The following is a 19,897-nucleotide window of genomic DNA, read 5'->3' on the forward strand; positions in this document are numbered from 1 at the left end:
CATAATTCTCGCAATAGATTAGGAGGGACTGCAAAACATCGGAAGGTTTGCCTGGCTTTTATGGTAGAGCCTATCTGATAGACGACCGACGAGATGCATGAGTATGATTTGCGAATAAGGCCTGACGCTAAACATGACGTGAAAGGGCGTTGTGAGCCCGTCAAAAAAGCTAGCAGTCTAAGTGGCTAGGTCTTGTATAACCTCGATGGTACCCAAACAGCCGAGCATGATGATAGACCAATCATTCAAGTACGACGACCATCAGCGTTGCAACTTGTCTGATGCGGGTTGCATCCTGAAGATATGGTTGGCAGATTTGGATCCCGCGTCTCCCTCTTTCGTTTCTCACATGACGGTTCAAACATTCCGATCTCCCTTCTCCTGAAGACTTACATATCGAAATAGTTGAGTCGGTTTGCTGAGCGGGAAGGTCAACTACGAAAAAAGCCGAATAGGAGTATCTCCCCCTTGCTAATCCTGTCGTAAAAGGAGGTGACAGCGTGTGGTTTAGAGAAGTATTCCGTTTTGTACCTGTCGTATTAGAGGATAAATCGTTGTAAAAGTCTCGGCGATAGTTGGCGGCAATGCAGATCACTGCTGCATAATACAATACTGTAGATTTCGATGCTCGGTGAAGAGATGATTTGAAGACAACTATCCACTCGCGATGAGTGACGTTGTATATAAACGGCCGCCACTACGCTGCTATTAGAATTGAGGCGTTCTTGACTGACATTGATCTATCTCGGGTACTAATTATTTTACTAAGGATATCAAGAAATGGTAACTACGGATAATAAAAGAACGGGTCTCCCGAGTCCCGGCTGGCTATGACAGGCGACTTAGACATGTTGTACATTCGTAGACGCAGTACACGTCGTACATAACCGGCCGCAGTGGCCAGTACCAGTGGGGTCTAGGCTAGGGGCCCGGTCTTGCGGGTTCTAACGGCACCAAGGTACCTAAGTCAAATTAGTTGAATAGATCACTACCTAGGTACCTATTGCACCGCTCTTCTACCAGTCTACCTAATGAATTGAAAGCCTGAATTTTGGAATTATATCGCACGATTTAATACACAATTAACTGCAAGATTTTATATAACTACTACCAAGTTTGTACTAGTTATTTAAAATGTTGCAAAGGTTAACTCCGTTGAATCGGTGATCAGCTTCAAGGGTCTCGATCCAATAATTACATACTAAGGTACAATACATGTATCTTAGGGTACATAGGTTCGCATATTGTTCATATGTCTTTTTAGCACAAGCCAGCCTACATACATAGTGCTACGCAGGTGAGCCTCGTCTCGTCCACCATGCATCTTTGCGCCACGGAACCTCAAGCAACTTACGTCGAGTGACAGTCTGGCTTACGGGCTTGTAAGCCTATCGTCATGAAGGATTATCGATGAACGAATCTCCCGTAGACCCCAATCCTATCTATCACCGACTCTACTTGATGCATACGAAATAATGGAGTTTTTATTTTATTTACCTCGAATAACCTGGCCAGCCCAATCCTAACCACTGGACCCTTAGGCGATCATGTCCTTGAATGGAAGTATTTTTTACAGATCCTGTTGGCAGAACTCCACTATGCTGGTCTGTCCGCTGTTCAAAAAAGTGTCCTCTCGAATGTTTATTCAAGTCCTCACACCGAGCAGCAGGCATAAGTACCTAGGTACCTAGGTATGTTTGGTATCTAAACATAGGATGACATTATGGCATCATGGTATCGTGGTTTAAAAAGGCGGGCGAAGCTGATCATATATCATATAGGCTAGGTACTATGTAAATTGTTGGTAGATGCATGGACAAAATAGCCTACATTTATTGAAGAAAGCGTACGGTGGGTGGCTATGTAGGTAGGTAGGTATGTATATGGCATCGGCTGTCCGATTGCTTTTCGGCCCAGCCCTCCGATTATTATTTCATAACCAGTTCTCCCCCCAAGTTTGCTAACGTAGATTTGATCCGTTTCAAGAGATTTTTATTTTTCATCTACTTTTATATCTTGCATGCAACATTCTTTTAACCATCGTCTGTACGAAACGAACAAGACCTTAGGTAACATCGTCGACTTGTGCAACTCACATTTACAGTATTCATCAAGTCATGTAAGTGTTTAACGGTCGCCAATACCTTATTCGAAGCACACGCCGCTACCTTAATTCCTGTAGAGAAGGGTCGGGATGGTCCGCCAAGTGATTTCTCTTCTCGACTCGAGCCCTTCGATGTTCCCATTTAGAACTGTCCCTTATTGCCCAGCGTATTCCGGCGTATTCTTCTCGATATTACTGTATTAGTTACATCCTCTGCACGCTTTCACTTCGAACGGTTTCTTCTTGATGAGAGAAGGATGGACTAGCTAGTCCTAGTTACGCACCTACCCATTCGTGACACCCCTCCAACCTCGTCCAGGGTCTGAAGTCCTGAGAGTTACAACACCCGCTAAGATTTATGTTCCAGTGTTCCAGGTTTCCAGGTTCAGGGGAACATATTATACCCCCTGTCCCATGCCCCCCTGTCTATAAGGTACGTAGCTACGTTCCCCCCACCCTTCACTTATATCCCGTCCTATGTACACGGAAAACGCAGTTGATGGAAAGAATATGTATGCCACCCACTGCCCAACTTCTTTTTCTTATGAAATATCTCCATGTTCATGTCCACAGCTTACTCGATCCCCACGATGCACTTTCTATAACTGCCTTTTAAGAAAAGAGCTGGCCTCAGCTTACATTCTTTACGGATCGACAGGTTCAGTTCCACCTTTTATTCGCTTATATTCAATACTATACAGTATACTATATCGACGCCCGAACGCTTCACCGCCGACGGTCCTATATCCCATATCTTAACAATATGACCACCATTATGTCTGTAGAACAGCCACACCCATCGAATGGGCTGGATGAGGCTCGGAAGTCAGTAACTTCCAGAATATCCAAGGAATCCCGTGAGCAGTCTAGAAATAGCTTCGCATCATATTCTACCTGCGAAGAAGACCTCGCCGACGTGTTCGCCGATATGGACGATACGTGTATGATCGAAGAGGCTACGGTTTTGGATGCTCGGGAGGTTACTATTGCGACCCCTAAGTTACCAGAGAGGAGCGCACTCAGGACATCAAGACTCTTGAATACTCTACAGCGTATCTCGACCGAGCCGATCACCGACCCGCACGATGCTTACCTCTCCTCCGAGGAGGATGCCTCTTCGTCTGCAGACGACTTCTCCGACTACGAGTGCGACTCTAACAGCGACCAATCCGAGAAGTCTCCAGCGCGACGCAAGAGTCAAGAGGACACCGCCAGGGCCGTCTCGGTAATATATGTCGGGAAACCTTTCGTAGTGGACCTGGCGAGCGGTCGAAGATCAGTATCGCCTATTCGAAGACCTCGAACGAGATCCTCCTCTCCTTCTATCCGCACAAGCTCGTTTGAAGGTCGGCCAGGTCCGTTACGGGCAACTAGCTTCGCATCCGCCATAGATATACCCAGGGAGAGTCCATCCTTCCTCAGCCAGGACCCCTTTGCTACCAACAACTACAAGCTCGAATCGGCATCGAAGGTACCGGTACTTACTGACGTTATCCCCCGAGCTAAGACTCCATTCCATCGTCTTCAAAGATCGATGAATCTAGTAAGGAAGCGTAGCCGTCCAAATCTTAAGGACGCCGCCTCCAGAGATAGTATCCTCAGTTTGAGATCTATATCAACTTCGACCACGGATCTTCAACTTACATTAAATACGTTACGCACGGCCGGCGAGGAAGAGCAGCAGGCCAGGAGATCCGAGCCAGTATCTGCTACCCCCGCACGGCCTCAGACCCCCGTGACTTACAACGATATCATGATGTCGGCGCGGAGGGAATCAAACCCACGATTACTTACTAAACTGCCTCCGTCGATTCAACCTGCGAGCCCAAGCCCAACAACATTGAAGAGGGGCATATTAAGCGGTCTCAATATGAATCGGCGGCGGAGTTTACGGCTTAACAAGCCATAAAAGCTTACTCTCTTTACTATCATAATTTCTTATCAATTTCGTTAATCTCGGGGCATACAACTAGGAGGCGTTACAGAGGCAACATGGAGTTGAGTTTGGAGGCGCATCATCACTACTGCGAGTTATAGGTGCATTGAGTTTGACAAGGTTCATGGGAGAGTGTTAATTGATATGATACCTTGGGGATATGCCGATTAATGAGCAACGGCCACAGTATAAGGGGGAAAATTGGTAGCAATACGCTAATGGGAGGATTACATGGGTCTATTAACGCTGCTATAGCGCTTACACAATGATTATTAGATGAATGATACCACGTCACAACTCACTTTGATTTCACTATTAACTAAGTTTATTATCTTCATGGTTTCAATGTGTGCGAAAGTGATAAATATGGCTTAGGTATCTGCGACGTGCAGGATTCTGTTGCTAGTTTCTATCCGTTTCGTCTGGAGTTGGCCTGGGCTTGATCAATGTTTCAGTATAACAAGAGTCCCTGGTCTATAATTGGCGAAACGAAACTTTGACGATACAGCGATATCTTGGTTTTTTCAATTTTTCAGCACAACAAGTTTCACACTCGGCCTTACCGCATCTCCAATAGCGACGATCATATCGTAGAGCGCATCCCTGTCTTGGCTCCCTCGAGAATTATATTTTTTCTTCTTCTGCCGATAGCGGGCGGTCTAAGGAGTTGACACCATCGTCGTTACGAGCAAGACCTACATGTATGGACTGGCTTATACCTGCAAGGAACAACACTAAGAAAATGCTGCAAACCAATCATCATTATCCTCCACCACACCCCAGCCAACTCATAAGTCTGAATTTACACTAGTATCCAGCATAGGTAACTATCACTTGCCGTACTAGTAGTTCACCAACCTCCTTTAGAAGTCTTGAGAAAAGCACATACGAGGTATTGACATCAAGGACTTTATTTTCAAAAGACTTTATTTAGCAGGACTAACGGATACGGGAGAAGCATCACAGCCTGCTAACCGTCACTATCATATCACCAACGCCCTGCTAAACCTGCAAGCTGCAAGCTGCAATCTGCATGCTGCCGTGTATGTAATACCCAACCTAACTTTAACTATGCGTGTGTATCTCTATCTCTCGTTTCCCCCTTTTTTATTAAAAAAAAAACAAGATCTGTGTAAGCGAGTTTTACCGCCCCGATAGGCAATGCGCCACCTTCGGAATGTAGTCACCGAGAGTTTTACGGAAAAGTTCGTCCAAACTATAATATATTAGGTTACTATGTAATGCTGCGTGACCCCATCCCGCCAGTCCAGAACCGGCGACCGCCAATGCCCACCTTGACGTTCGCTATGTATATGTGGTATGGTATGGCATGGTATGGCGGAGCGGGTGGGGGGGCTATAAGGAAAAGTCACCGCTAATTCGACGAATGCGCGCATCGCGACTTATATAAGATATACCTATTATAAGAGGAGGAGGTTCAATCTATGTACGTTATCCTCGGATATAATCGAGGCATAATGAATCGCCGCAGAACTAGATCGTTAAGATGCTAAGGATATATATACCTACCTAGGTAGGTACATATACCCAACTGCATCTGTATTTTACTCGCAGTTTACTACCTTAGACATATGTACGGAATATGTAATCCAGAAGATGGCGCAGGGAACTAACGGGTACTTGGCTATCAACAGCAAACTTCCAACTTGGAAGTTCCAAGTGGCACAACGCTACCGCACGCACGTATAACCTTAGATATATGCTAGGTAGGTAGTATACTGTATTGTACATACTGTCGTACTTCATATCTTGTACATGTATGTATATACCTACCTATGCATGAACATGACACGACAGCGCGACCGACGAAAAAAGCAAGGGGCAGCGATTTATGTACATGCATGTAGTACGTGCACTGCATATACTACCTCATATACTAACTACCTCATATACATCTGCAGATATAAGGATAACAGGTAACTATGTATAACTACACTACATACATCGTAGGTTTATGTATCATGCAACCCAACCCCAACGCAGCGGTTGCCCCCATCTCACACAAACGAATCACGATACCAAAAAAGCTAGACGCCCACAGCACCTGCATAAACACTTGATGGCTTTGGGGTCTAGTTCGCCGGCTTCTTACTCACTTACCACTAATACGGCGTAGCATAGCAGATATGCAAGACCCTAACTAAACCCGGCTGGGCGATCAACCGCCAACCACTCGTTCGCCCAGAAACCAGAACGCTTTAACCTAAGATCTTAAGCACCCGGACCAATTGCGTGCATCTCACTTATATTATAGCATGGCACGTATATAATACAGACGATATATAGTCTAAGGCACATTAAGTTATGGAGGAAACCGTCCGATGTTGAAGACCTCGATATCAGAGCAAAGACGGGGGCCTATTATTTATTTAATTGGACGATTTAGATACATTAGGTACCTAAAGCTTCAACTGTAGATGTGTATGTACCTAACTGTACCAGCTGGACGGGCGCGCGTGGCTTGTCCCTGGATGAAACAGGCCCCGAAGCATACCTAGGTATCAAACGAGCTGCGCCCAGAAGCTTAATTCCTAGTAACGGCATGGGAAAACGCCCCTCCCCCTCTCAGGAGTCGAGATGGAGCTTTGAGCAAAGTCGCGATAGAGGGGGAGGGGTTCTGCGGTGTCGCCCATCGAGGCGCAACTCTGTCCCAACTTCGCGCCGCCCTCTGTCTACCTATGTATATAAGTGCTGTTGTCGATTCGTACGAAGAATCGGATGATTGAGGCGCTTAGATATAGTGAGCGCATATGCAGTTCAAGCTAACGAGTTAACCTAGTTGCTTATAGTGTTTAGCCCCCGTGGCTGACATGTTCATTCATTCATTCATTCATTCAGCAGGCGAGCTACAAAGTGAGGGAGGCCGTCTCTTCCGATATGTCCGCATACATAGTAGACGGTAATCCCCGTGCCCCACGCCGATCCCGGTGTCAGAACAGAACTATCATAACGTAGCTGGAGCGCGGCGAAGCAAAGCAAACCCATTAATCCCGTCCCGTCACGTCACGTCTCGTCACGTCACCACGAACAAGAAAAAGAAAAAGAAAAGGCAAGGGAAAATGTAATACGACGTGATAAGACCCCCCCTCCCAGCACGAGGATGCAAGGTACGATCTGAAACTTGAGACGACGAGATGCGATGTCGTCGTTACCGCGCACAGACGGTGGGTATCCGCGAGCCCTACCGTTTCGCCTCTTCCCTGCCGCGTTTCAGATGCCCTCGTCGCGCCGGCCTTGGCTTCTGCCGGGGGGGGGATAATCGATCTTCTGGAGATTCCGGGCACGTGGTAATGGAGACGAGACTGCGGGATCGATCTAGCTGTACGCCATTGTGTGGGTAGAGATGTGTGTCCGGGTCGCACGATGCGGGAGCGGACTGCTGGTCGGGTTTCGCTTGTTGTATTTGCGGATACGACGGGCCCGGGGCTGTTGCCGTTGCGGTGGTTTGTTGGCCGGTTGTTACTGACCTGGATACTGTCGACCCTACTCCATATGGATATCCGTATGTGTCTCGTCTTGTCGTTTATGGGCATCGATATAATAGAGCATTCCGTCCAAGCGACATTAGAGATTCAACTAAGATGTACTGGGCTTGATAGTCGTTTACATACCTAAGTCACATCTACTTCAAAGTAATATATCGAAAATACTTTGGTATATGAACAGTCTATCTATATCATAGGTATGCTCACCCCTATACCAACTCTTCCATTATAGAGTCCTGTTACGCGTCTGACACTATACCGTGTTTTATTATAAAGTTCAATGCTCTCTAGTAGATGTTAGACGAATAACAAGATAACAACTGACCTAATACTAGCACCCAGAACGAAATATATCCACGGTTCAAAGAAACTACCACACTAGCACGGCCCTTTTCTATACTATCATCACTCTTTAACTTTCCACCCGTCCGAGAGCAAACAATAACACGTATCCTCCAAAAAAGCTCAACAGCCACGACTACGAGAACTTTCTACCAAGCCACGCTCTACACCCGACCTTTTCCCATCCAGAATAAGACCTTATAAGTAAAAAGACCAGAGGAGGTCTTTAACAAATAAACAATGGCCAGGTTGGTACGGTCTAGCGATATTTCCCCGCCCCACCTAAGAACTACTACTACCGCATACCTATGAAACATCCTTATACTATTCTTATGAAGTATCGCTAGGCTTTGGGGCTCGATTCCCTGGGTGGTCACATCAACCCTTTTTTTTTTTTTTACCGGACTAGTCGACGGCATATGCGTGATAGGATTGTAATGATTTATTTACAAGTATCGTTGGCGAAATAGAAATGGCATTCTGTTCTGTAATAGGGGCTGCCCTCATCGGCGCGAAAGGAAAGGGTGTGTATGATTCTAAAAAGCTTTTGAATCCATTGGATTTTTTACAGGGTACTTTACGTATTGTTATATTTGCGGACGCCTAGAAGGATGATAAGGCGACTATTTCTACCGTGTGCATTGTGATCACAGGGTTTGGCAAGCGAAGGGCTGCCTACCCGTGTTACTATATTAGCACACGATTAAGAGCGAAGCCAAATCCAGTTGTACGAACTTAGGGAACAGGCAATTCGAGTGCGACGTTGTGATATCTTCTAAATCGTTCCTAGGTGCATATAGGACTAAGACTGCAATAGGTAATGTCACGATCTATAATTGACAGCCACTCTCTTGCCACTATCGTCACCGAGTGAATACTAAAGAACCCAGTCAGAGCGATGTCCTCCCATGATACACGCTATTGTTCGTCGGACGGCCGCCTTAGAGCTTCTTAGCTTGAACCCTTTCTGTGATTCTCGTAAGGAAATAATGAATCGTGTGGTAGCTACGACGATAGCACGAGCTAAACATATAGGATAGGACAGACATCTAAATATCTACATAAACATATGTCCCTCTCGAGTTTATTTACTCCCAAAGTCTACATAAATCACAGTTATCCAGTGCCTTTTCAGACTACTCTACTCTACTATCACGAACTACCCGAACAACGCAGCCCAGCAGGCCTGCAACCAGTGTTACAAGAACACCGTCCCCTTGAACTGCGGCGACGAGCATGGCCTCGGCAAGAGGATCTGCGAGCAGCTGTGACAGATCTGGTGCGGTAAGCATTAGTCTTTTCCCCTTCCCTGTTCTCTACTTCTCTATAACCCATAACTACTAACCCCTATCTATTTACTTATACATACGCTAGTCCCCTCGCTCCTAGGAAAATAGATAAACTAACATAATTTGCCTTCGTAGGACAAGGTGCCGGCTGCAATGTTATGGAGTCCTAAGCGCTACGAAAATAATCGATACCCGGGGTCTTGAGAGAGGGATCAGTTTTAGACTTAGAGATGGGTATGATCACATCTGGGGGGTTACCAGCCTACTAAGAATGAATGTCGAGGGGGGCAAGTACAGGGATATAGGTATGTAGAAAAGAAGATGGTTGATTTAATTTGGGAGGATATGATCCACTACCGTAACGACCGACAAACGAAAAGGCCCCCAGGTTGATATCTGATTATTCGACAGTCTGAAGTATGTTCTGCCTGCGATTTAAACTCCATCTCGCGATTGGATTGGATATATTTATGACATTTAGACAAGGTGATTAAACATTGACATTATTAAAATGTAGCTCCAAACCATTATTTTAAACCCCCGCCTGTATATGTATTGGTAAAGCCGACTATCCAGTTCATATACCACTATGTACTCCAACGACCATATCGTATATCACATTTACAATAGCTTCGTAGCAAGCGCGGCTGGCTGTTCGAGGATGATACCCGGTCCAGCGACGACGTTCTCCTTGGTCGGAGCACCGGGGGCATCGGCGACCACGGCGGCGATGACGCCCTTGGTCTCGAATTGCTCGGGGATGGTGACGCGGATCTCTTTCTCGGGCCAGCACGACGTGTCAATAGGCACGCTGATGTTGGCAACGCCGTGGAAGAAGACAGCGTAGTACTCCTTGTCGCTGTCGAACTTGGGCTGGTTGGTCGGGTCGGTGAAGCTGAGCCCGATGTTGGAGCCGGGCGTCAGCGACTTGGTGTCTTTGGCAGCGCTGAGAGCGGGCAGCTTCTGGCGCGGCGAGGGGTACTCGGGGTTCTCTACGGGGCAGCTACCGGGTACGATGAAGGCGTTGGTAGTGTCGAGGATCTGGTTGGCGTAGGGGAATACGGTGTCGGCTGGGCCGCCGAAGGGGTTAGTCTTCCAGATCTCGATCAAGCTCCAGACTTCGTGGCGCGCCTCGGTTTCGGCGATCGAAAGCATAGCAGCCTGCGAGGAGGGGAGCTTAGCATCTCGCACCAGTCCGGTCAAGAAAGCCATGCTGGAGACCTCGAGGACGGTGACGAGGGCTAGGAATGAGATGGGATCGTAGAAGGGGAACTGATGCTCGCACGCGCCGGGCTTAACCGACGTGGCGGAGATCTGGTTCTGGAAGATGCGTAGATGGCCGGCTTCGTTATTACGGATCTCTTGGATGCGTTTGTATGTGGTGTTGGGCATGCCAGCCTTGATGAAGGCCGTCTCGTTGAAGGCTTCGACAGCTTGCTGGTAGAAATCGAAGATGACCCATTCGGCTGAGAGCAAGTTCTGCCAGACTACATCGTCCTCACCAGGCGGGCCGGCCTTGGTCGGCAGGACGGCATCTCTCAAGTTTCCAGGGAAAGGTGCCTCGACGCCATAGTACGAGCTGAAGATCGGGCTCTGACCAGGAACTGGGCCATAGGACGGGTCAGAGAGTTTCTGAGTGTCGGCAAAAGAGCCTCTCTTTCCTATGATAGGCTTCGCAATAGCAACAGAAACGAGAGGGCTCAAAAGGCACAGCTGGAGAAGAGATCGGATCGCCATTGTGAAAGTTGACAGGTGAGAAGCCTTGAGGAATGAAGAGACGACTTTGCCAGATTCTCGAGATTCTCGAGATTCTCTTGTTGGTCAGTCCTAACCGGGACGGACGGGCTGTTTATATTGTGCTGCATATCCTACTGGCAGGGTCGTATCGGCGACCTCCAATAGCGCATTCGCAAGGAACGCCACGAAATTTGCCAGCGGATGTTGTGTGGTACATCGAAATTTCGCTTGGTGATATCATGACGGGGTATATTTGTGATATGGACCAGACCTTGCAGACGGTGCAGTAAACAAGAGCAAAACAAAACCTGATCAAGACATGCATGAGAGAACGAAGCCAACCAATTGCAACGATGGCGTTGTGAAACTAGCGGCTCATGCATTCTGATCGACAGGCCCGTCTGCCGATTTGGCTTACGCTCTGGCTGCGCTAAGGTGGTAAACTACTCAGCGGCATTCTGACGAGCCGAAAAAAGTCTAAGAGGGAGGGAAGAAAGGGATTAGTTCCCAGCTTCCAACCGCCACGTCGGCAGACCCAGAGGTCTGGTGTGGGGAGCTGAAAAAAGGCTTATCGTCACCTCCTCTGATGGGACTTGATAGAGTCCACAGCGACGAGAGCTAACATAGCGGTACCTAATACCTAGGTATGTATATATCCAACATGACGACAGAATGGTCTTACCGACGAGTTGAGAGGCGAGGCGTGACTTGAATGCTCCGGTTTAGCGAAGTGAACATCAGCCCAAGGTAAATACTGAGACAGGTTGGTAGTACAATAGGAGAGACTCGTAAAGGACGTTTATAACTATAGGACCTATGCAATAAATATACTATGTAAAGCAGCACCAGGCTACTTGGTGCGTCCCGGTAGGTTGGGAACCCGAGAAATCATCCCCCTCTCCCCCTCTCCCCCCTCCCCCCTTGCTGGCTATAGATCCCACGGCGGATCAGATACCCGGGTATCGTACCTAACCTATTTAGGTAGATTAAATACCCAGGTTAGAAGTAGGTATATATAATGACGGCATAAGAAATAAGAAACAAAAGAAAGTGACAGTTTCCTTGGTATAATTACCTAACAACATAACCAATTCCTGAATAGGATGCGTAATGCCAAGAAAGCGGCTGAGTAGCTAGCGAGATCTAGCGTTACCTACGTTGTATCTGAACTGAGCGGAGACTAGATCGCAGGGTGGACAGGCAGGATAGGGTAGGGTAGTTACCGAAAATCCTTTTGAGGCGGGAGGCTGTATTCATCCGGGAAGTGAAATCGGCAGAATAGATTTGTCTAGGTTAGGTACCTAGGTTGGCGGCTAAGACATTCATATAACAACGACGCCTTCGTTGCTCGGGCGCGGTTATCCATTGATCAATTTCATCAGCTGTTGATTCAGGCAAGGAGAATGACCTTACTGCCATTGGCTTGGCGGAAAGTATAGCGTCTTTACTATGATCTAATATATATTTATAGCAATGATTGATGTTGGTTGAATAGGTACCTAGCTGGCATATTTATTTACCTTGTATACCTACCTATTTATTTTAAGAAGTTGCAAGATAACTCGATGATTCATATAGGTATCCCTTAATAGGGGCTCATCTACGAGAATATTTTATATAGTGCTGTGTGTGGTAGTGTAAGTGACTCGATATTAAAAACATATAATCAATTTGATTTTGACTATTAATTTGGGTAGTTAAACTATCAAAGATGTTAAACTCCTAATATTTTCTAGTCTTCGTACTTTTTAGTGTTTACTCCCGAGATTCTAAGAACCTGTCCGTGTAAGACCTACCCATCAGACCACCGCCAGTATTTCACACGTACGACTTCAGTAGTAGCCTTACACGAAATGTAATTATCCAAAGTACCTAAACTTATCATACAACCAAGTAATAAGCTGAAAACACCGCCCTAGGCACGATGAGAAAAGAGGGTATCTCATTAGATCTCAAGCAACATATCCCAACCGCACCCAAACCTCCTCAGTAACCCTCAAAGAACTTCCCAATAACCTCCGCCGACCCCCTCGCCAACTCCCTCACCTCCTCCGGCAACTCCCCATTCTCCCCCTCCTGCTCCAGCCGCCTCCGCCAGAAATCCCACCGCACCGTACAACGCCTCGCCTCCTCCGCGCCCTTCTTCCGCCCGTACCACGGCAGCTTGTTCTCGCGCGCCCCCAGATCTGCAACCCTCAAGTCCGGCGGCACCCCCTCGTCCGTGCGCAGATTCCACATGTACCGCCCCGCGATCTGGATCCACACGCAGGCCACCGTGACTTTGACCGCCAGCTGCGTCGCCGCCGCCGCCTTGACGTGCAGCCCCGCGCTCCGCGGCACCGTCTCGACTGCATCGCCGAGCGCCCAGTCCCCGTACAGCGCAAGCGCGCCGCTCGTGCCGCTGGCGACCAGCCGCGCGACGAACGCGTTGACGCTCGTCCACGCGTGCTGCTCCGGCACCGTCCACCCCGCGCCGCAGCCGCAGCAGTCGTTCCAGGCTTCGCGCGCGCTGGGGCCCAGCATGCTGAGCGTGCTCCAGAGCGTGCCGTCTTCCCAGATCCAGTTCCGTTTTAGGGGGGTGGTCATGGGGGAGGGAGGGGGCGGGTCGGGACGCTGTTTGAGGGCTTGGACGAGCGCGAGGAGCCGCTCTTGTTCGACGGTGTCGGTCCAGGGGATGCGCTTGGCTGCGTGCAGGATCGCGTACCAGAGGGACCAGAGGTGCCCTTCTGTGCTCCCTTCTGTGCTCTCGGTCTCGGTCTCGTTCTCGTTCTCGTTGGCGGGGAGGGAGGGTTCGGGCCAGTCTTCTTCGGGACCCCACTGTGAGAGGAGAGGTTAGTAGGTATGTGGATATGTATTGCCTTGACTGTTTCCCCTTTTTGTTTTTGGTCTTGATATGATAGAGGTGGTTTGGCATGACCTCTTTCTACCTTTCCGCCCAAGCCCCTACTCAACTACTACGTACCCAAGGCAGCTCAAGGAAACACTTAGAGCAACTTACCAACTCAAGCGCCTTCTCCGGGCTATAAACCGGCCTCTGACTCCGCGCCGTCATCTCCGCGTGGTAATACGCCCTACCATAATCTGCCGTCGAATACGCCTTCTCGATAGGCACAGCTAGCTTAGTAACGGCCGTCTCGGTATCGATGTCGCCGGCGAGAAAAGCGTCAATGGTCTCGGTGGAACCGCTGAACCAATTTCGTACCTCGGCGATGGCGTCGATTTTGGCCGGCTCGTCGAGCGTGTCGTCTTGCACGATTGCCTCGACCTTCTCCGCCTCTTCCAAAGCGCGGATATCGTGCGGGCGGAGGAGCTCGGGGCCGTCAAAGAGAGGACTTTCCCCTGGCGAGGGGAAGAGAACGCCCTCTCCGTCTTCCTCTAGCCATTCTTCCTTTGGCTTCTTGTCTTTCTCTGTCATATCGAAGACTGAAGGTGAAAAGTGGTAAGTTGAGAGTTGTAAGACAAATTGGCAGGTCAAAGTCAACTGTTAATAATTCCTAGTTAGTTTATAACCATCCAACTATATACTTGAGTTCGTGTGTTCTTGTATTCTATCAAATACCTATATCATGTAGTAGTAATACCGGATGACTCAAACCGGCGTCATCCCTACGTCTATTGCGCCTCGCGGCGAGCGTTGGGTAGATGCTTAGCCAACAGCGTGGAGTGCGATCTGCAGTTTTTGACTGGTAAGAGGTTCAACTATTACATAGCCCCCTCTCGCGACAGGGGCCGTGAATGGTCGAGGCCAGCCCTATCTAAAGATCTCTCGTTTATATTTCTATAATAATCACAATAAGACGTAAAGATGAAAGTACCAGGCCAGATCATTATAGATAGATACCAGGTAGTAGGTATCTTTTAGTCGTCGCCCTCTATATGAGACATAAAGATATAAGAGCATTAGTTAATTGTAGTTAATCGCAGTTTGAACCTTTGCCTGTCACTTAAAGCTTAGCGCTTACCCCCGATGGCAGTGAGCAAGCAGCACTGCATAGGGAGTAGTCCCACGCGTAAAAATTACCAATAGAAGATAACCGACAAGATCCCCCTGACGCCTTATACCGGTCCAACTCTACACAACCCGGGTTCCCGTATAAGCCGACACAAAACAAATAGCCTCCCTTCCCTAAACTAGGTACCTAACCTAACGCAACAGACGCAACCCTCACGGATAAACCCGACTAACGTACGTGAAGCCGAAAAGATCCAAAGGGTCCGGCTCGTACTGCAAGACCTCGTCGCCGGATATACCGTAGAGCATGGAATCTTCACCCGCCGAGATAGCGGTGAAGTTGACCGTCGACGGCCCCCCGCGGAAGTCGACGCTCGGTATGGACGTAAAGTGGCCTCCCCACCACAGAGCGCTGACCGTGCCGTTTGGGCGCAGGGTTAGAAACATGGTCTGTGTGAAGTTCTCCATAAGCAGGACGGCGAACTGTAGGTTTGGCGAGGGGGGAGGTAGGTCTTCGATTAGGAGCCCGTCTGTTTCCATATTAGCGACTTGGGTACCTACCTAGACGCCGCCATGCGCGGATACAAGGCGAATAACAAGACAGCATTAGACGGTAAGAGACCTACCAGGTTCCCACTCGTTCAAGTACATAGTCTTCTGCATGGAGCTACTCGTCTGTGAACCGACGGTCTCCGATATAAGAGCTAATCGATTAGTCCCGAGTCCGTTCAGCTGGGATATGATGCCCAAGCTGGAATTGGCTGCCACGTCTCTCCCTCCTATTACTCTAGTTGGATTGTCCCAGTGGGTTGCATTGGCGACGTTTACATCTCCCCCAGGCGTCTGGTAAGCAAGGACCCAGTTACCTATGCAATATTCGCTCCAGCAGCGTTGCCACGTCGCTGCTAGTTGCGACCCCGGGTACGTCTGTAGAGCGCCCGTGTATAGAGTATCGTATTGCCAGTTGTCCGGCTTCGTGTCCGCATGACGCAGATAAACTGCGCTCACATAGCTATCCGGAACAGTAAACCAGAGATGCGTCTCAAATACGGTATTATAGTTGCACGACGCGACGGCCAGGGGCGCTCCAGGCAGAGGATTCACCGGCGTTGTAGAGCCTCTCATGATTTCCGTGATGTTGCTCGTGATCCAAGTTCTGTTCTGCGAATCCCATCTCCGCTCGATAATAGCATTGTACGTGTCTTGAAAAAAGACAAATCGATGTACGTAGCCATTCTCGTCGGTCATGTTTGAGGATACCAACTTCGATATTTTGAGCACATTCTGATTGGAGGACGATGACGAGGTGCTGTTTGCGTTTGGAATACCGGACGGGCCCTGCTGTGAATCGTTTGATTGCTTAGAAGTATGATGCTGTCCACCCGAGATGCCACCTACTACTCCCCCAACAATAGCGCCGATCACCACTACCAATCCGACCGCGAAAACAATATAGAATATACGTTTTGATAGACCGCAAATTAGGCTTGCTGGTGATTGTGGTTTGTCAACGGCTGTTGTATCACTCGGAGGCTGCTCTCCCTCATAATTGACAACTTCCGGGAAGTAGGCGCCTGAGCCTTCAACCTCGAAGGGGGCAGGCTGGAGGTATATACCATTCGAGTGTCTAACAGCTTCTTTGTTCGTAGTCTCGTAGTCGTATGGACCATAGCTTTCAACCATGTGAACTTCTAGCGTGCTGTAAGACGGCATGATGATAGGGTTCATCCAGAACCTCAACTGCGACGGCACAGGAGCTCCATACAGGAAGTAAAGATGAGAGTGAAACCATTGCTGCGGTCCCAATCGATCTATACTACTTATTAAGCTGTTCAACGCCTATCCAAGGAGGTAGGTATAAAGGCAGTATGGATACCCATCCTGTCTCTACCGACTAGACCCCAAGTTCTTGTCTCCAAGATAAGTATTAAGCCAATCATAGACCCCTATGTGAATACGTTTATGGCCATTCGTGTCACTTGAATCCTGCCGAAACCGCGGTAAGGGCCGGAGGAATCCTTGGCAAGGCACTCCCCTAAGGCTCTAGGCACATAAGATCATGAAGATCCGGGCGAAACCCATACTAAGATAGTCCCAGCCTAGGAGCGTGGGGGCCATGGTACCTTGTCTAATATGAATATGATATGACTGAGTCAAGACTTCAGCCATCCGCATACCCAAATCAACGGTGGCGGTGAGAACGAGATATAATAGGATGGATATAGAGACAAACTGCCACTCAGAAGATATCTATATGTACCCAGGTATCCACGTACGTCCCTGGCATCCCTAAAATTAGTCAATTTTGCTATACTGCCTAGTAATCCGTCTAGTAATCTGTCGCCGAGCTGTTAGCAGATACCAAAAGTAATAGAAGGCGTCGTAGAATACTCCCGTACCTCAACTCCCTGGAAATTTCAAGTATTCTTATTCTCACAGCAAACTAGACTCGTAGCGATTTTGGTTTATTATCAATCGTATTACTGCTATTATGCATATTGTTCGTTTCCCTTTCGACTCGAAGCGCCGACCCGGTTTATGTTTATGCGACACGAAAGGGTACAATGTTGAAGGCGTGACATGGCCGACGTCCCTCTATGTTGTCCTAAGATCCTCAGATGCTTTTTTTATCATCACCCAATTGTCCGTAAACTCCAATTAACGAAGCTCCTATAAGTTGTACACCGTATTACTACCACCCCCCCCTGCCCAGTGTCCCGTCGTAGCCTCTCTTTATGATATGTCGTCACCAATGGCCAAGCCACTAATACAATGCTCTAACTGCCACAGAAGAGGTAGGTAGCTCCTATCACCCGAGTCCGTCATTCATATCGGAATACAAAAATCTTCAACTTGAAATGGTGATCCAAAATATAGTCAACTACGGGCCATGTATCTGGACTAGCAATATCAACTTGTGCTTAAGCCTTCCGGGATCGAGTTGTGACCCCGTTGGTCTTAATTCCGCTGGCCTTAGCTTGCGGTATTTGCGCCGCGTTGGCAACGGTGTGATGGTCCGGAAGAGGAGCCTGCGACATGCGGCGAAGGGTCTTGCGTGTGCTAGGCGCTCTGTGGTCCTTCTTGTACGTAGCGAAGTAGAAAGAGATGAAGAGAACCAGATAAGAAGTTAAAGTACCGATACCAGCGAAAGCAGCAAACTCCTCTCCGGCACACTTGCCTGCGCTCGGCATGTTCGGGAAGTAAGTGGACGTGAAGTACGTATACGCAGCGAAGTAGACGAATCCTGCATACGAATTAGCTTTGCGCCCCGTCTAAAAAAATGTGATAACCAAATATTCTAACGTACCAAGGTCAATGATGAACTGGATGATCTGCAGACGAGTAATCCATTCCTTCCACCAGATGCGGATTCCGCGAGCACTCTGGAAGTAGTACCAGTACATAACGACGTGAACGGTGAGGTTCAAAGTAATAACAACCCACGACACAGCGGTCGAACCGAGGAGTTGAGTGTAGCAGAGGAATGCAGTAGCGCCGTGGTGGTAACAGTGTAAGAAGGCTACTATGCGTTAGAAACACCGATCCTCCATATACATTCAGGATTTGTGTGCTTACTCAAGGGCTTCTTCTTCAAGAAGAGGAAGACGGTGTCCAAAAGTTCCAGGTACTTGGTGAGGTAATTCAGCTAACTCGGATTAGCTTTATTCCTTGGTTGCGAATAGGGGCTGTCGGACGAAAACTTACGTAGTAAAGGACTACTAGAGGTTGCGTCCAACCGCCGTCGGTATCGCAGATCGCAAAGAAGATCCCATGGCGAACGACAGTTGGTAGCAATTGCTCGATGAATAGCGCCAGAAGTATACCGCTAATGGCGGTAAGATAGAAGTTGTGGATCAAGAAGAAAGCCTTCAGCTTAAAGGGCTCTCTATTGCGCATATACTCGCGACCACCGAAGATGATTAGGTAGTAGACGACAATAAACGTCAATGTCTCCTTCAGAGTAGACATTGGTGTCTTGCCAGCCATAAACCGAAAGTCGTCAGCAGAATAACCCACTACCGCCCCGAAAGCCTTGCTAAAGTAAGGCCATAATTGTATGCCAAAAGGTCGGTCGAGGGTCGGGATAGGGAATGCTTCCCAGATAGCGGCGGGGGCCGGGGAAGCCATCATGTAGAATAGTCTATATTGGACACAATTGAAGCGTGTGCTCGAAGTCGCGTAGTGATTTGCGCTCGATGGTTCAAGGGAGGCAGGAACTAGCGAGGCTATCCGCGACGAGCAGCTCAGGTAGTAAGAAACGGCCGTTTGAAGGAGTGACTTGAAGTATTATAGACCTGCGATGGTCTCGCCGACTGGGTAAGAAGAAAAAAAAGAAGAGGTAAAAAAGAAAGGGAAGATTGGGATCTGTGAAGAAGGAAAAAAAACCCACGGATTACGGATCTCGTGAAGATGGAAAAAAGTTGAGAAAGACGGAATTTCGGTTCTTCATTAAAACTCCACGCCAACAATAGGAGACGCGACAAAGTCGAATTCTGATTGGCTAATTGAATGATTAGACCGGTTCCATAAGGATTTACCGATCGGATTTGGCGGGATCCTCGGAGACCGTCTAGGGATAAGGCTGTTGATTGTATTGTGCAAGTACCACAAACTAACACATGCCCGGGCTTCTCATACATACACCTGCCTATACCAGCTATACTTCGCGCACTAATAGCATTAGCAGCGTACATATACCATCCGCAATGCTTTTTCATATACATAGAAGGTACTTGGACTTTCCCCATTGTACCCAAGGTGTCTGAATGTTCGTACCTGCATATGCTAACATGCTTATTAAAATGAAGCCTATCCGTTGAGGTTATTTATAATGGGGAACCATCAATTTGCCAATGCTATTCTTTTCTACTGTCGTATATAAACAAATTCATCGCGCACAGAAAATAAATGCGAACACCATAAATTGATCTTTGGTACATATGTATGTATGTGCATGATGTCTCAAATCGCCAATCTGTCTTATCGCTCGAGTTTCAGCACAACTTAATACTAGCCACATATGCAGGTCAT

At 48.1% G+C, this 19,897-nt stretch overlaps 5 protein-coding genes across 5 annotated transcripts; 1 reads left to right on the forward strand and 4 right to left on the reverse strand.

Annotated features, from left to right (window-relative positions):
- The first annotated feature begins 1,884 nt into the window (after positions 1-1,884).
- Positions 1,885-4,341, forward strand: F4813DRAFT_346697 (uncharacterized protein). The gene is made up of 2 exons (XM_049241875.1): positions 1,885-2,537; positions 2,763-4,341. Exons 1-2 carry the CDS (start codon positions 2,463-2,465, stop codon positions 4,011-4,013), a joined length of 1,326 nt encoding a protein of 441 aa, XP_049103150.1. The 5' UTR covers positions 1,885-2,462; the 3' UTR covers positions 4,014-4,341.
- A 5,146-nt stretch (positions 4,342-9,487) lies between these two features.
- Positions 9,488-11,253, reverse strand: F4813DRAFT_220285 (ferritin-like domain-containing protein). The gene has a single exon (XM_049239792.1). It carries the CDS (start codon positions 10,912-10,914, stop codon positions 9,799-9,801), a length of 1,116 nt encoding a protein of 371 aa, XP_049103151.1. The 5' UTR covers positions 10,915-11,253; the 3' UTR covers positions 9,488-9,798.
- A 1,313-nt stretch (positions 11,254-12,566) lies between these two features.
- On the reverse strand, positions 12,567-14,809 carry F4813DRAFT_346713 (uncharacterized protein). Its single transcript, XM_049241876.1, has 2 exons — positions 13,913-14,809; positions 12,567-13,731 (listed from the first exon to the last, which is right to left on the reverse strand). Exons 1-2 carry the CDS (start codon positions 14,327-14,329, stop codon positions 12,901-12,903), a joined length of 1,248 nt encoding a protein of 415 aa, XP_049103152.1. The 5' UTR covers positions 14,330-14,809; the 3' UTR covers positions 12,567-12,900.
- Positions 14,490-16,944, reverse strand: F4813DRAFT_220465 (uncharacterized protein). The gene is made up of 2 exons (XM_049239794.1): positions 15,493-16,944; positions 14,490-15,396 (listed from the first exon to the last, which is right to left on the reverse strand). Exons 1-2 carry the CDS (start codon positions 16,592-16,594, stop codon positions 15,080-15,082), a joined length of 1,419 nt encoding a protein of 472 aa, XP_049103153.1. The 5' UTR covers positions 16,595-16,944; the 3' UTR covers positions 14,490-15,079.
- Positions 16,945-17,787: 843 nt separating this feature from the next.
- F4813DRAFT_385723 (GNS1/SUR4 membrane protein) lies at positions 17,788-18,994 on the reverse strand (the record flags this gene model as incomplete). The annotated part of the gene is made up of 4 exons (XM_049246294.1): positions 17,788-18,110; positions 18,174-18,386; positions 18,443-18,512; positions 18,572-18,994. The coding sequence occupies 4 exons, from the start codon at positions 18,992-18,994 to the stop codon at positions 17,788-17,790; spliced, it is 1,029 nt and encodes a 342-aa protein (XP_049103154.1).
- Between the last annotated feature and the right edge of the window lie 903 nt (positions 18,995-19,897).

This window comes from Daldinia decipiens (genome assembly GCF_022478715.1).
Source record: "Daldinia decipiens strain CBS 113046 unplaced genomic scaffold F4813scaffold_4, whole genome shotgun sequence".
Lineage (NCBI taxonomy): Eukaryota > Fungi > Ascomycota > Sordariomycetes > Xylariales > Hypoxylaceae > Daldinia > Daldinia decipiens.

What these genes read in the sequence shown, in the direction of transcription:
- F4813DRAFT_220465 (XM_049239794.1), bottom strand. Translation starts at nt 16,594, where the DNA reads ATGAACCCTATCATCATGCCGTCTTACAGCACGCTAGAAGTTCACATG. An exon ending in CTTGAACGAGTGGGAACCTG is followed by an intron (nt 15,397 to 15,492) that starts GTAGGTCTCTTA and finishes ATATGGAAACAG; the next exon opens with ACGGGCTCCTAATCGAAGAC.
- F4813DRAFT_220285 (XM_049239792.1), bottom strand. Translation starts at nt 10,914, where the DNA reads ATGGCGATCCGATCTCTTCTCCAGCTGTGCCTTTTGAGCCCTCTCGTT.
- F4813DRAFT_346697 (XM_049241875.1), top strand. Translation starts at nt 2,463, where the DNA reads ATGTTCCAGTGTTCCAGGTTTCCAGGTTCAGGGGAACATATTATACCC. An exon ending in CATGCCCCCCTGTCTATAAG is followed by an intron (nt 2,538 to 2,762) that starts GTACGTAGCTAC and finishes ACGGATCGACAG; the next exon opens with GTTCAGTTCCACCTTTTATT.
- F4813DRAFT_346713 (XM_049241876.1), bottom strand. Translation starts at nt 14,329, where the DNA reads ATGACAGAGAAAGACAAGAAGCCAAAGGAAGAATGGCTAGAGGAAGAC. An exon ending in CGGAGAAGGCGCTTGAGTTG is followed by an intron (nt 13,732 to 13,912) that starts GTAAGTTGCTCT and finishes CTCCTCTCACAG; the next exon opens with TGGGGTCCCGAAGAAGACTG.